This window comes from Netta rufina (genome assembly GCF_964035555.1).
Source record: "Netta rufina genome assembly, chromosome: 1".
Lineage (NCBI taxonomy): Eukaryota > Metazoa > Chordata > Aves > Anseriformes > Anatidae > Netta > Netta rufina.
Window position 1 is genome coordinate 43907130 of NC_140123.1, and position 16178 is coordinate 43923307.

At 37.6% G+C, this 16178-nt stretch overlaps 1 protein-coding gene across 2 annotated transcripts in view; it reads right to left on the reverse strand.

Annotated features, from left to right (window-relative positions):
- Nucleotides 1-16178, reverse strand: part of TBC1D4 (TBC1 domain family member 4) — a 107182-nt gene that overhangs the window by 24333 nt on the left and 66671 nt on the right. Inside the window, exons 4-11 of one of the 2 annotated variants that reach the window (XM_084288812.1) lie at nt 15930-16034; nt 13009-13141; nt 10952-11043; nt 10044-10154; nt 9321-9440; nt 5686-5760; nt 4419-4645; nt 2588-2737 (exon numbers count right to left, since the gene is read on the reverse strand). In XM_084288812.1, the coding sequence (XP_084144938.1) occupies nt 2588-2737; nt 4419-4645; nt 5686-5760; nt 9321-9440; nt 10044-10154; nt 10952-11043; nt 13009-13141; nt 15930-16034 (1013 nt within the window). The remainder of the gene's footprint in view (nt 1-2587; nt 2738-4418; nt 4646-5685; nt 5761-9320; nt 9441-10043; nt 10155-10951; nt 11044-13008; nt 13142-15929; nt 16035-16178) is intronic. The other variant, XM_084288813.1, reaches the window with a different exon arrangement.

Here is a 16178-nt window from a genome sequence, read left to right on the forward strand (position 1 = left end):
AATGACAAGGTACTTTCATCAACACATTTGCAAGCTAAATCGGGGAAAATTTAAAGAGATGAACAAACATGAGTTGGAAAGTATGTTGTTTTCCATCAGCCAATTAAAATGGCAATTGGATTACCTGAGTCACACCATATGGGGATTATTTGTTCAGCATGGTTTTTTGGATATATTTTTCACATACACTTCACTAAAACGAACCCAACTAGTTGCCAGGGCTTTGCCCTTGGCTACTGCAATTTCCTTATCGCAACAGTTTAGAGGCCCAGTTGCTCCCAGCAAGATCCATAACAAACGAGATGTCATTTTCAGTTTTTACACAAATTCAAGATTAAATGATATCAAAACCTGTATACTACAAAACTTAAGCAGAATTTCCTAAGGAAATTACTAATTTGAAGATCTCCCCATCTTGCAGTTCAAAATACTGTTATTATAAAATCTAATACCTTCACTTGCATGCATAGCCAAAACCAAGAGTAGTACCTCAGACACTTAATCTTGGAACTACCTGGCATTAAGTAGTCTTAGTCAGTACCTACATTCCCCAAATTCAGAGCACTATGTTTAATGGACCAGATGTCCACGAGTTGGTTCAGCTTGAACCAAGACTGCTAACTAAAGGGATCTCAGAAACAAAGCTGGACTATAACACAAAAAAAGAGGTTAAGGTAATCTGTAAGAGGTTATTTTTCCACCCTTATCTCTGCACATCCCAGTGTGCAACCATCAGTTTCTTTTATTTCTAATATAATAACTTTTATTTCTAATATAATAACTCACTTGCTGCTTAGTCTAGTATTACTTCAGTCTAGTAAGGTATGGAAAATCTAGGCATCTGATTCACTTACATAGTGACTATTACTGGACACAAGGTTTAGAACAAGTGATATTAAAGGCCTACATTTAATGGATGAGACTACAATTTCTCCTCTCAAATTTCAAAAACATACACTGCTTACTGCTTATTCATTAGTGCTTGGGTAGGGTCACTTAGAAAGTTATTGCATCTTCAAAGCTGTGAAACATTTCTAAGATTGGTCTTGAAATTCCTCTCAAAAATACAAAATGATTGATTTATATTACGCCAATATTAGAAAGGGAATCTAAATAATTTACCATATACTTTTAAAAAGCTGTGGAGTCAGGGGCATGAAGGAAATAGGCAAGGGTCCTGACACTATGGCTACATGGTGACCTTCCTGTAAGGATGTCTCACCTTATTGCACTTGCAAGCCAGTTTATTCTGTTGGAAAGACTTTAACTGTAGAATCTTCTCACTATGTGTTTCATGGTCATTTCCACATAACAGTTTTTGTCTGCATGCTGTACATTAGTAAGAGATTAGAGGCTGGGAAGAGACGCTTTAAATGTCAGTAAAATCAAGGCAGGGTATGGTGTGCTTTTAGGGACAACACATACTTTGTATTTAGTTACTCTAACCTGTATATTATTAGAGACGACTAATCCAAACTGTACCTTAAAGCCACCTTTAAATCAACTGTGTCTCACATTACTTTGTGTATTTACTTCATTTCTTATGGTCTATCCTTAAATGGACGTGACGTTAAAAGTGAGCAAGTTTAATGAAACTGCATTCCACAAGGTAAAAAACCTTGTCACCCCTAATTTAGTTCCCCACACATCTGAGAACTGAAATCCCCATGTAGTAGAGTCCTGACACAACTGAAAACAAGATTTCATTATCATCTGTTTGTGTTACAAATGCAATCTATTGTCACTTTTCTTCAGAGACGAAGAATAGCAGAAACCTCAGAACAGTTAAGTGTACAAGGCCAGACTGAAGCTGTCATTGACAGAAGAGAAACAAAGGCTTGCAACTGGTAAAAAAAAATAAAAAATAAAAAATAAAAAAAAAAAAAAAAAAAAAAGAATTCCAAAACAAGGTCCATCACAAATAAGGAGGAGCCATACTTCAGACAAATAACCCATAAGCAATTTCCTCAAGCACTCTCCAGAAGGAGAGCTTATTCTTATATTAAAATGCATAACTTCCATCCAGGTACTCAGTCTTTAATGTTGATGTCAGAAAAGCCCTTCTTGCATCTTGGCTTCTTCCTCACTCATCTGTAATTGGAAGTCACTTGGCAATTCCCTCTAAACATCTCATAGCTAGTATCACTCAGCTAACTTGGCATTTCCCCTTCCCCATGTACAGACTTGCCACATTAGTACTGTAGTCTTCTCACTTTGCTCTTTTCTCGTTTTCATATGCCAACAATCACAGCAACACATGCTGGTTTGCATTCAGCACAGAAAGCATCACAGTGGCATAACACTCCTGAAAAACACTGCATTTCAAGCAACAAACCGATGCAGCAGATATGAAACACTGCAACAGAAATAGGACGCAGTTACTAGATGTCAGCAGACAAGCCTCTATTTTTAACAGGCTTTTTTGGCCAAAAGCCTGTTTGCTGATTTGCATCAAGTATTTAGAAAGTCTGTTAGAAATGCAGGAGCTCAAGGCAGGATGGGAGAGATTCCGTGTGTGGCATTGCACTGGGAAACGTGTTGTTAAGTTGGTGGCACTGAAGAACTAGTGAGGAGACAATGCTCTCACCTCTTGGAGAGGTCATTTTCAGAGTGCTGGAGTAACCTTCCTGAGCCCTGGTAAAGGGTTTTCAAGAAAGAAGGGGCAGAGACAGAGGAGGAGAGACCAGGTGATGTAGATTCAGTCTCACTGAAAAAGCGTCGAACCCCAACAATTGGGCTGTGCAGGCAATAAGAGAACATAGATGGGTCAGCACAGAATCAGATACAACAAAATATCCCACTTAAGTATACTGGCCAAGTACCTCATTTTGGCTTACAGTAACTCAATTTTCCAGAAGACAGAGTATACCAAATGCACTACTGGGCAGTTTCCCTGATAAACATTGATTTTATTGTTATGGTTGATTTCTTTTAAGAAATATTTTGATGACATTTAAGAACAGACAGATGACCGTAATTTTTGGCCTTATTTACTCTCAAAGTAAATTCAGAAAGTGTTTCTGAACTGTTCAAAAAATTTCCTTAGAAACTTGCTTCCAATAATACGAACCACCTTGTTGCTTTTTTCCCCTTGTTTCTTGCTTTTAGAAATAACTGGATTGCTAGAACACACTATACAAAGTAGAGATTATTTAAATGCACTATTATGGAATTAATTTTTGACTTTTTGTTGTTGTTGTTGTATATTTTAATCAAGGAAGACAGTCCTACTATATCTTTAAACATTACTTAGAGAAAATCTGTGCTGGGGGGACATTAAAGCCAATGCAGTTTCTTCTACTTAACATTTTTGATAATCCCCAATAGGAAAGGGGAGACTGCAAATCTCAGCCAAGAATGAAGTTGTTACAAAGCTGTTTTGACTGAAAATCTGCTGATGATGTGAATTAATCAGCGACTTCTTTAAAGTTATTACAAAGAAGTGAAGTCAGCAAGTCCTTCGGTCTGAACTGCCAGGGTTTCCTGTTTGCATACAACATGGAAAGTGGAAAAAAAAATAACCAAAGTTTATCTCAGTAAAAAAAAAAAAAAAAAAAAAAAACAATTTCATTTTTAGAAAGAGTCATCAAAAAGCTTAAGTTGCAGCCATGAACTGCACCAGATGATTAGTTTGGAAAAAGTGCTTCTCCAGCATAGAAAACTCATCCTGAGTCTTGTAAAGGTTTTGGAGTTTGCCTGGTGACTTACTACAGACAGGCAGGATGCAGACAAAGATAAGCACATCCAAGCAGGTTCACAGTGAACTGTGGGGACCCCTCCTGACCAAGTGAAGGAACTATGCCGTGCTCCTGAAGTAGCAGTATCCCACACGACATTTAGTTGGAGAGCCTCCAAATGGGAAGGGGAAAGGAGTTACAGAGGGAAGCTCCTGAGAAAAGCAAACAGTGAAATCACATGCCTCACAGTTCACAGTAGGTGTTTAATCCTTAAGTCGTTTTGTGAGACTCTTCAGTAGTTTTAATTCTGGACATACTCTCCAGGAGCTTGGCAAACACAGCAGCTGACACTGGAAACTGACAGTGCTTTTTTTCATCCCAATGCAAACCCTCAGGCTACTGTCTCTGCAGTTAGAAGTGGTGGGGATCTCTTCTCTGAAAGGCCTGACAGCCTCCAAAAGGCACAGCCATAAAGGCTCATCTCAAAGCTGGCCACTAAAGAACCAACCAATTTGGCATCCAGCCTGCTGATCAATTCAATGGATTGTTGCTTCCCCCCGACCACTAATCTGGGGATTAGCAAGTTACTGCAAAGCACCAAACTACTTGGAGGCGGAGAAGACAGGCTGAAAAAAATAATAAACGCAGAGCAGTGCAGAAACAGAATACACTTACATCATAAGTTCGTGTACTGAAATGTCAGGTGGGAAGAGGCCCATGGCACGTCAAGCTCTGACTCACCTCGGCGGCTCGACGCAGCTCTGCCGCAGGAGCGGGGACCGGGCGCTCTGGGACCTCCCGTTCTGGAAGGTTATCCTCCGCCGGGCACTAGAGGGAGGGTGGCTGAAGGTGTGAGCGCGCCTCCTGAACTGGGGGGAGTCCGAGTCCTCTTCGGGAAACGGCTGCCAGACCGAGGACACGGGTGACGCCGGAGGAGTGGCCGGTGGAGAATCGCTCGGCGAAGCGTCCTGGAAGGAAGTCCTGGAGGAGTGAGGCCTGCAAGAGCTCGCATAACCCCACCAGCCCTGCGCCAAATCGGGACACCGAAGCCTCTCCTCCCTCCTGGTCACGGCCCATTGTATGCTAATTATCACCCAAAGCAGACATCCTCTGATAACTTACACTACAACAGCAGCATCCTTCTTGAGGAAAAAAAAAAAAAAAAGAAAAAAAAAAAAACAGAAAGAGAAAAGGGGAATAAAAATTTCTGTACAATACAAAAAAGATACTAATTACTCTGGCATCCTTTTACAAAGATCAGCATTCCAGTTACCAGACTTCTGGCTCTTTTGGGAGAACACAGGGACTGAAAAGACTAGGGAAACCGCTTTTAGCTAGTTTCCTCGACATATCACGAGCATGCTTCCTGTACCGTCAAAGTGATATCCTGGAAAAGAGGCTGTTATTACACAGCCAGTTTGTGAGTAACTGTGGCAGGAAAACCATAACAGAATCTCCATCTCCTGGGAAAAACAGCAACCAATCCTCGCATGAGGTAAGAGGAAAAACATTGAAAACAGGAAATAAAATGAAAGTGAACAGGATTCCGCCCCCTTGCCACTGTAAAGCATGCCCAACAGCTGGTTTTAGGTCAATATTTTAACTTCCCTAAAGCAACTATTACTTACAGAAAGGATTCTTCACCTTCAGAGCATTTCCTTTTATTGAGATAGGACCATTTTCAATTGCTTCAGCAAAACAAGGTAGAAGCTGACCAGAAATTCTTTGCTTTTTGTAAAAGCAAAGGAAATGTAGAAGAAAACAAAACAAAGAAAAAAAAAAAAAAAGCCAACGGACTGGCAATCAAACAATGGATTGAAGCTGAAGCTCCAAGTCAACATATATTCCAGCTTCCCTACAACCTCCGCCTCTCAGTGGAAACTCTTATTTGAATTTTGTAAGTTGATGTGCTTTGTGCTACTTCCTTCAAACTGAAAAGAGGCATATTTATGCTTCATTACCACCCATGCATGAACGCGTGCCAATTTTAACTAAGCTCCTTACGTACTTTGTCAGAAGCAAGGCTGTTGCAGCGCTCAAAGCTGTCCACACTTCCCAGGCGGCCTCTCATTCTGTTGGCTCCCTACATGAAAAAGAAGTGAATAATTTAATCCAGGCTTTTTCTCCTTTTTCCAAAGTTTAAACAAAGATGACAACAGCTGTGCAGGTGAACACAGGACAGTTCAGGCATGCAATACGTTTGACAGAAGACCACACATAATAGGGCAAGCACTGGATTTTGCAAGCAGTAATATCTTTAGCTGGCAGAAACATATCTTCTCCCCCTACTCCCAGGAGTTTTAACCCTACAGCTCTTGTCTTAAGCAACCGAGTATTTCTTCATCCATTTGAGACAAAATAGCTGAGTTGGCTTAAACAGTCAAGATAGAAAATCTCCAGACTTCCATACTGTGCCTGCACTGCAGCTATCAGATACACTTGATATGATATAATTGCAGAGACCTCACTACACATCCAGAGATTTCAGACAAATTAAGTCCACCGGGGCAAAAGCAAAGAAAGCGCTAAAACTGAGACAAGTGCTCTTTTGCTGCAACTCCAACCAACTAAGGTTGGGTCCAGGCAAACCTTTTCAATGATAATGCTGAGGCAAAACTGTTAGTGTCAGCAGATCTTTGCCAAACCTGTTCAGAGTCATCTGGTTTCACAGAAAGAGGTGATAGATTAGCAATGCTTTTTACTACCTTCGGCCTCTGTCTTTAACTCCCACAAAACATGGGTGACATATACTGCTGGGCATTAGCAACTGCTGAAGTAATTGTTTTCACTACTTTAACAAGGAGAAAACAATATGGGTTTTAGGAAAACTATAGATAGACCAAGGGCTCTTCTTGGTATGCTTGCAACTAGAGGGCAGAGTTTTATCAACATCAGCAACATTTATGTAGTTTACTTTTTCCTGGTGAGGTTTATTTTCATTTTCAAGACTTGCAGTGCCCCTTAAGTACATTATCCCATTTAAGCTCATTACCAATGAATACTCTGCCTGAAGAATCTCTTCGCTGACCCTCTCACAATAAAACAAGCAAAGGATAACCCGGAAGTTTCTTGGTAGCTTTAAAAACACATGCTTTTGGCAATGTAAGAAAGGCTTTTTGATTCAGAAAAACACAAAGGTTAGTGCAACATGGGCTAGTAGAAACGTGTTCAGGAGGTCAAACAGAGGTAATATTTATTTTTTCTGAGGTATCTCGTTAGAAAACCACAGCCTGTTTCCAGTTCAAACCTGACAAAAATAAGACCATTCCAGCAAAAACAAACAAGTGAAAAAGTGACATTCCTGTGTGAGTAAGAAGCCAGAGCACAAAACCCAGCATGTTTCCCTATGGTCAGCAGTGAGCAGCTACTTGTTCAAGTAGCTTAAAATGTCACTTGATGCTATTTATCTAGCTAGAAAGCCATCCATTTAAAGTGCTCCTAGATACCTTGTTACAACATACTTAAACTGCTAAGATTGATGCTGCTTAAGTCTCCCCCCACATTTGCTGACTTTTATTTAAATCTTTTTTTTTTTTTTTTAACCTGCAGTAAGATGCTGTATGCCAATTTTATTGAAAAATAAATTTCCTAGACTCTTTGTTACTAATTATACTTTAAAAATAAAGAGCAATAAAGAGCCTAGGTCATGCACAATTAGCATTCCCTTATCTTAATACCATGCAATTTGCAGCAGACTTAAGGGGAAGGAACACTACACCAATGGGTATTTGGTGCCTAAATATCTTTAGAAATTAACCATGATCTATTAAGCTTTTATAGTAGTCTGTTGAAGAGTAAGAATTATCAAAACGGTCATTGTACAACACATGCATGCACATATCGCACACAGTGTATATACAGTAACACTGTATAGAAACAATCATATATACCTGATCTAACCAAGTTGTAAATTACTTTTCTAGTTCTTGTATTGTGTAACCCTTAAATGAATCTGCAGTGATGATCCCTGTGTGTGCATTATGATTCACTGCAATATACTGCTATTCCTGATCTCTAGCAAAAGATGAGACAATCTTTCTCGTTGCAGCAAGTTTGCTTCATAAACAGGCAACTTAAAACAGCCCTAGTGCAGATTTGGGTGTCCTCTTAAACTAGATCACAGACTAAATAGAACCTTGTACTGTAACATGTAGCATGGCTCAGAGATCCTACAAGTGAGAAAGGAACAAACTATATCAAAAACAATAGATAAGTTGTCTCCCTTTAGAGAGATTTCAACTTCAGCGGTGAATTACTTCTAAATGATTTTTCTTTCACATGATCACAGAACTGTGTCCATATACAGCAGGGCTGCTTTACTGGGATGCTCCCAGTGATGTTCACCTTTTCCACAATGACTGCAGGGTTAGTGCCCCACCATCAGAGCTAGATCACTTTCCAGTCACATGTCCTTTAGACATGGAAAGGAAATCAGACTCAGTAGAAGCATGACTTTAGCTGTCACCATTCGATGATATTTCAGACTGCTGAAAATATCCATATCTTCTGACCAACATCTCTCATTTTCTCTCTCTCCATACTCAAATCAAGTTCCCAGTGTGCAAAATTTGCCACAAAAGATAAGCCCTGTTTGACCAGGTGAGCTTTAGCCCTAGGTGAAATTCACCCTTAACCTTAAGTACAAGCTGTTCTAAGGATTGTCCCTGGCAAATGGTGTTTTGCCTCTTTTACAGAGAACATCTGTGGCATCTCAAGATTGCAGGTTACTTTATGACATGCCCATACAAGCTGCAGGAAAAGTGTCTTAAGCCTTGATTTCACATGGTATTTTTAAAATTACTAGCAGAAGAAGCTTAACTTCACTGCTTGAACTATACTTGGACATAGTCATTTAATATCACAGCTCATTGCACCTTCTCTGTAACACCATACAGGATCCCAGGCACCCAGCCTTCTTCAGTTACTCCTTTATACGCTTCTTTTCTGCTTTTAGGATTCTCCCTCCTAAGCAAGGGACAGTAAGCAAAATTTACAATTTAGATTTCTTTGTTAAAAGGCTAATTAATATGAGAAATTCCCAACAATTACCCACACTACATCTAGTTAGCAGCACTGATATGAGGAATAACTCTTTTCTTTTTTTTTTTTTTTAAATAAAGTCAGTGGTTTTTTTTAAGTGTTTTTTTTTTTTGTTTGTTTGTTTGTTTTTTTCCTGCAGAAGGACTACTTTGCTACTACTGTCCAAAAATTGTTAATGACCAACATGAGCTTTTAGATATAAGAGGCAATGTTAATTCTCGGAATAACAAAAATCTCTGGTTTCTATAAAGACATTTATTCGCTTTCAAAAATAGGTAATATATCCCTTTATGGGATCATAAAAACCATCTTGAGTAGGTTGTTTTTTTTTTTCTGAAACAAAACATCTCATAATGCTCAGCTAATTCACTTGCCACATACAATGAATGCTCATTTTTCAGAAAGTCACTTTTTTCCTCTGTGTGTGACCTTACCATATGCTTTCTAGCATTGTTAAGACACCATAAGCCCAGCTGTAACCCTCAGATTTCAAAACAGTGATCTAGCTTCATAAAGTATTTAGACTGAGGGAAAAAAAATCTGACAGGATTTTACTGTCAAGGATATCAGGGAGAACTGCTGACAATGAATTGTTAATCTTACCCTTGAGAAGATATTTTCCAGAGAGCTAGTCAAGGATTTCTTGGCCTTGTTTTTCAGAACGTCAAGTTTAAACCTGCCACCACTGGTGGTGTTTTCTGGAATTGCACTGTTAGAAGTAATCTGTTGAAAAGAACAAGGACACTGTTCAGCTTTGGCAATTCTTTTTGCAATTGCAGACCTCCAAAGACTAGAGCTGCACCAAGTTACATAATAAACAATGCATCCTTGGCCTTTATTAAAAAAAAAAAAAAAAAGTAGTAGTTAAAGGAACATTTAATCGCTAAAGACTATCATGAAAAGGCATATCAATTTAACAACATTGTTATCCATTTCCTTTGCTAGATAAGCTTGTAGTTTAAACTGAAGCCATTGCCCTCTTCGTTCTTATTTTATTCTCCCTAGGAATGAGTGTTTGAGAGTAGGGATCAGGGAGGAAGGAAAAGGAAGGAAAAAGTGGTATCCTCACACTGTAAAGAAACAGAGATCTAAAAACAATTGCTTATCTTTTTCCTCTCCCTTTCTGCCTCCAAACTTAAAAAAAAATAAAATAAAAATGCCACAGTAAATCAAATCAAATCACTTCTATTTCATAGTTCTCTCTCAATTACAATACCCAGCTTCAGCTGTCCCTGATGAACTCTAGCAGTGTCCCTGCTGGTATTCAGGGTTGCGTTTGAATAGGATGTAAAAGAGGGAGAGAAATAATACAAAATTCAGCTTTACCGACGGTGCTTCACCAATGTGAACGTGTGTTTTCTGCTTAGTTTCACAGAGTTGGCGTAGATGTAGGATCACAAGTTCATTTTCTTCCTGGTCATTTTCAGGCTTCATTTTCTGTCAAGAACAGCAAAGAAAACAAAAAAGTTGTCTTTCAAGTCATGATTTGCTTATTTTCATTTCCATATGTATGTATTCTTTGAAGTTAATATATTTACACTCCAGATGCCAGAGTACACAATTAATGTGTTGTATTACACCATCATTTGTGTGCTTTCATACTCCTAAGTAAAACAGACCAAAAATTTCCATATGGAGAATGTTACAGGATGTAGAGGGAAGGGGGTCTTACGACTACATGTTTTGTTTTCAAAGGTTGTCTGTCACTGTCTAAGCTTATAAATGGAATAAAGAACCCACATAAATCAAACAGGTATTCCCTTCTAGAGGCTACTAGAAAACAGAGTAGCCTTTAGAAGCCTAAATTATTGTGTAGTTTATCCACTTGAGTACATCTGTATACACCATTTTGCCTCAGAATTTAAGTCAAATGAGATCTTCTGAAAATGCTCAGCATCTGCCTGACACCTTCATGTCTCCCGTACACTCAACTCATTTCCACATCACTTCCAGGCAGGAAGAAAATGTTTACAGATGAACTAAGATTAGGGAAAAAAAATTAAAAATCTCATGTGTATGTACACAGAAAGTTTCAGTAGATTTGGAAACCAAAACTTTACTGAAAGCAGTGTACCGTACATTAGATTAGGTTGGATCATGCTATTTCAGTATGGTGTTTGGTGGAACAGTAGTAAATTCTAGATCAACGGCATAACAAAACAAAACCAAAAAATGTTTAGTTCATTTTGTCATGGTCTTCTTTAAAATTGAAACAACAGCTTCCAGCTTATTACCTGAACACGTTCAAAAATGTCTGCTTGCTCATTATCAGTTAGTGATGACAGATGCCTCTGGATTACTAGCTTGGCTCTTGGTGGATAAAGCCCTGAGAAGAGAAAATAAAAGTAAAGCTTCTAGACTCCCAAACGATCTCTCAAAACACTTCAAAAAAAATTAATAACTATAAACTTGCATTTAAGTTCAAAAAAGTTTGATGTATGATATTAGGATATCTGTGGTGTACTTGATACAAGATACTTCAGGTTTTGCTAAACCATATGTTTTCTTATTTCGTTAGCAGTAAAAATAGAACTAACAGCAGCTAAGCAGCTGGCTCCTGAGTATAAGGTTGCAGTCTCTACCCCACTGACATCTGCCATCCTAGTACCAAGAGATCACTATGACAGAAGCCTGACATCTGTATGGGATGGGAGGAAGAGAGAAACAAATCAGGGATCTAACTTGAAAGTTACTCATTGCACAAGATACTAAACAGCTTTCAGAGGCTTTTAATTGAAAGGTTATATGAATTTCTAGACAAGGAAAGAAGCGGTGCAGGTCATACCACCAGAGAAGAGAAGACATCACATTAAAGCAAGAGCAGAATAAAAGCAATACATTAAAATAATAATAATAATTTCTTATTTTTGATAAAATCTACATTTGCTTACAGACCTTATTCTAGGAATCAAAAAAAAAAAAATAGGAGAAAAAAAAAAAAAACAGCAAATCAGATAAAAATATATGTTTCTCCACCCAAGGTAGATATCATTCATACATAATTGCAATCAGAGCAGATAAAGATTTTCAAAAGCCATGAAGTCCTGGGTTTCATTATGATAAATTTGTAGATTCTAAACCAAGAAGAAAAATAAAATGAAAAGGACACTAAAATCTTTCAGTCAGTAACTAACATAATACAAATTTCTTAAACTTTGTATTCAACTTTTTATCCTAAAAAAATATATATATATATTTTGATACCAGATAGTTAACCCTGTCTTGCAAGTGCCCATATTCAAGATACTGATGCTGCCTTATACAGCAGCTCCTGTAGTTTTCCATTTACAGAAAACTTTTCCAGTTAATGCCTTTGAATGCCTTTTTCTGAACTCAGAAAATGTATCAGTTACAAGCTTGAAAGAATGCCTCTCTGCTAGAATTTTATAGGCTTTTTTTCATCCACCAGAGGGAGATAAGTAGCAATATTGACTTTTGATGAATGGGAGAGCTGGTAATTACCATCATCATTGCAACCAGACCAGAAGATACAAGATCATCATAACATACTTGCCCTTTCTTTTTTTTTTTTTTTTTTTTTTTTTGCATACAACATTTTACAAGGAGACATATCAGGCTACAAAAAATAGGATCCTGCAATTAATATTTTTAGAATTCTATCTTGTATTTTGCAGAGGTTCTAGCATATCTCACTTCTACAGAAACCAAAAAGGGTTGTGGATTCATATTTGAAAAGTCAGGTCATTTGCCTTGACTTTATTAGATATTAATCGTCTATCTTAATTTATTTCCTATAATAGAAAGGAAACCAGGCTTTGAAGTATATAAGAGAATGAAAACAAAAAAGTTTTTGTTTTTGTTTTTTTTTAAAGTTAAAAAAAAAGCAAAAAAATCAACACAGAGGAAGGAAGGAACACATGAGAAAGAAAGACCATTTCTTGATCAACACTGTCTTTTTATGACCCATTTTGAAAGAATGCATCTTCAGGATAACAAAAGGAAGAGCTGTTGGTTTTTTTGGCTCTCAAAGTTTAAGAGAAGTATGACAATGAAAGAGTATGTATATATAATACAGGCTGTACTACACTAAGTTGCAATAGCATTATTACAGTCACCTTCATTTAATTGTACAGAGTGGAAAGTGATGGTAAGACCTGCTTATTGGGATACTTTTCCCTCTGTTCTTACATCACAAAAGTTGAAAGCGCACAACTGATATAATTAAATTGAACATGATAATGATGATAGTATGATGCTATTATGATAGCATGATAATTCTAGAATAAACAAAATTTAAAAAAATAAAATAAAAAATAAACTCAGCTGTTACCTTCAATTCTTTCACAAAGTTTGTGCAATGAATGCATTGGGCAGGCCTCACACAGTTTAACCTGTGTCTTGGCATTTTGAAGAGCTGCAGCAGTGCTAAAGGCTTGTTTCAGGGTAAGCATTACCTCATCAACCTAAAGGAGAAGGAGCAAAAAGACAGCATATAAACAAAAACCCACGCTATATACATCAAATATGGCTTACAAATCACATCAGAAACAGGTGCTTTGCAATCAAAAAAAATGTTTGCTGTTTTCTAAAGAGATCAAGGTTGCATCCCCAGCCTATTCTCTGAAGGTAAATGAGGTGTTAACAGCTTTCAGCTGTTTTCTGAAAGAGGACTTAGCAATGTAAAGAACTTCAAAAGGTAAATGGACATACAAGAATGGAAGACAGACACCTGTATTTAGAAGGGACTCCACATCTAGCTCCCATTGCATCTGGGATATGTTCAAAATCTGCATGCGTAGGCACCTAAAGAAAAAAGGTGCCTAGAAACTCATCTGTCAGTATACTTGAAAGGAGCTCCAGAGCTGTACAATAAATTTCCATTAATAGTAAAAATGATAATAAAACCACAGTTTGGGAAAGCACTTTATCATGTACTCGTTGTGCAAGGATCTCAGACTACATTGCCAAGATTCTACTGTTCAACTGCACCACCTCTTTGGCATGAAAAAAAGGTTCTCTGAGAAGCTGCATTTCCATAGTCTACACTGAAATATGAGTTGTGTGGATGCTCACCATCTTAAAGTTCACTTAGAAAGTGTGATTTTGTAAATCATACTGCAGCAACTCAAGGTTACTGACTAAATAAAAAAAAAAAAAAATCATTTATTTTCTTTAGCTTCGAGTTTCTCCTGTATACTGCACTTACTCCTTCTCAAATATTTTAGCCCAAAACCCCACAGACCTCTCCTGCTGGCAGCCAGAAGCTTCCCAGAGGAGTTCACCTTTTTCCAGGTTTAAAAAACTACTAGACTGGCCACCAGCTTTACTGCAACCAATAACTCATCTATAACTATTGCTAACTTACCTTGTGTCTGCCCTGATCTTTTCTCTTCCACTACCATAAATACAGTAGTGCTATGTTCCCACACATAGAAAGGTCAAAAGTTGACAGGATTTCTCCTCACCCATTCAAATATACTACAAAGCACTTGGAGTTTCCGTGTTTGTATTTTAGGGCAACACAATCCTTATTAAAAGCTGTTTACCCATGTCTTTGCATTAGCATGGAAAGAAGGAGGCAAGATTGAAGACAACCTTTGAAAAGAAATGCATTCTACTTTAGGATCATGTCCCTGATCTTACCTTACACACTGTAGAAAAAGGTTGAAGAAAGCTGAAATACGTGAGACAAAAATCATGCAGTTTAACATTAAAAATATACCAGCTTTTCTGAACGCCTGTCAGTTGCACAAACAAAATAAAAATAAAGGCACCTGAACACGGAAACTTGCATTAATTGTGGACTGATTTTTGATAAGAGTTTTAAGCACTACAAGTAGTTCCTGAATGTTCTCTTCTAAGCAATAAGGAAGGCCGTTGAAATATGAATGTCCATCTTGCAACGCTGGTGTAATTCTTAAATGTAAGGTAGCAAAGATATCTTGAATGGAAGATACACAGGACAGTGCTAAGCACATAGATTCTGACCACACTGAAATCATGAGAACTGTAGCACAGACTGCAGTTAGGTTTAGAGCCAATACACACAAGACTACTAACATAGTATGGCAGTGTAGAATCCAGACAGCTCTTGTTTTTTACAGCTCTGCACTGCTGCTAGTGTCAAAGAATTTGTTCATTTTGTATTGCAATGTGGACATACCCACATACAGCAGTAGCTGACTATGTAAAAGTATTCATAGATATGTGGTTTCTTTATACACCACATTTTAAGCATCTTTGAATTATTCATGGCCAGATTTATCAATAAGTTAGGTGTAACATTTCATGTTAGTACAAAGAGTCATCTGATCCCATAACGAACTCTTATCCTGATAAAAGCACAGCCTCAGCTACCATAGTACACCTAGGGACATTATTTGTTAGAAGCTTTACTGACATAAATCTATCAACTCTCAAGTTGGCTACTGGATTTAGAAATCACATTTGCAGCTAGGTAGAAAGGTGATTTATAAGTTTAGTTGAAAGAGTTAACAGATGTTAGCACAGCAAAAAGTAGCAAATATGTTTCAGAACAGAAACCAACTTCTTTTTAAGTGTCAGAGTTCAAAATAAACATGCAGTAGCCAAAATAATTTCCTGTATGTCTCACATTATTAAGCTATCTCTACCAGTTAAATCACTGTCACTGTAATCCTCAACTCATTGATACATACTTCATCAAATGCCCATTGGACTTTTTAGTTGTATACATCCACATGTAACATGTGTGAACTTAGGTTTTCTGCTTCTTTGACCAGATGCTGTTGTTTTCCTCTCCTGAGGAACAAGAGAGACCACAGCGAAAATACAGAAGCCACATGCAGGATCAGGCCAGTAGTAGAAACCCTACCCTGAAAAGTCTTTTTGGGTTTTACCATCATCTTTGTTAACAATACATGTAATTGTGTATTTAATGGGCAACCAAGTATCTCAACAAGCAGAAATGCTAGAGTTAAAATAAAATACAAAGTCCAAATATGCTTGCAGCCTGCGTGTGAACTCATCCATCTGGACTTTTTTCCATTTCTTACTAATAAACACATCAGCAGAGTACCAGGATAAGGCTATACATGAACAGAATGTGTGTGTTTTTTTTCTTATTTTCAAAGTCATAGTTGAGATCTCACACCTTAGAACATGTCACCACTGAGGCTCAGCTGATATAGCAGAGCAGAGACTCCCATGGCTTAGGAAATGCTTTAGACGTGCTTTGTTGGAAAAGTTAGGATAGCTAACTTTAATACTCACCAAAGACTCACTTGCACACTGGAACACGTAGCAAACATACTGGCTTAACCCAGGTTCAACAGATTCCCGGCAAATGAAGCCAAAGTGATCAACATGTTTTATACCCTAAAAAAAAAAAAAAAAAAAAAAAAAGTTAAAATATGAGTTTAAAAGAGCTTAAAAACATCAGTAATGAACTACTTTACAAACACATTTGGTTTCCAAAGTGAAGCAAAAAATAGTCTATAAAAAGTAGACTCCAACACTTGC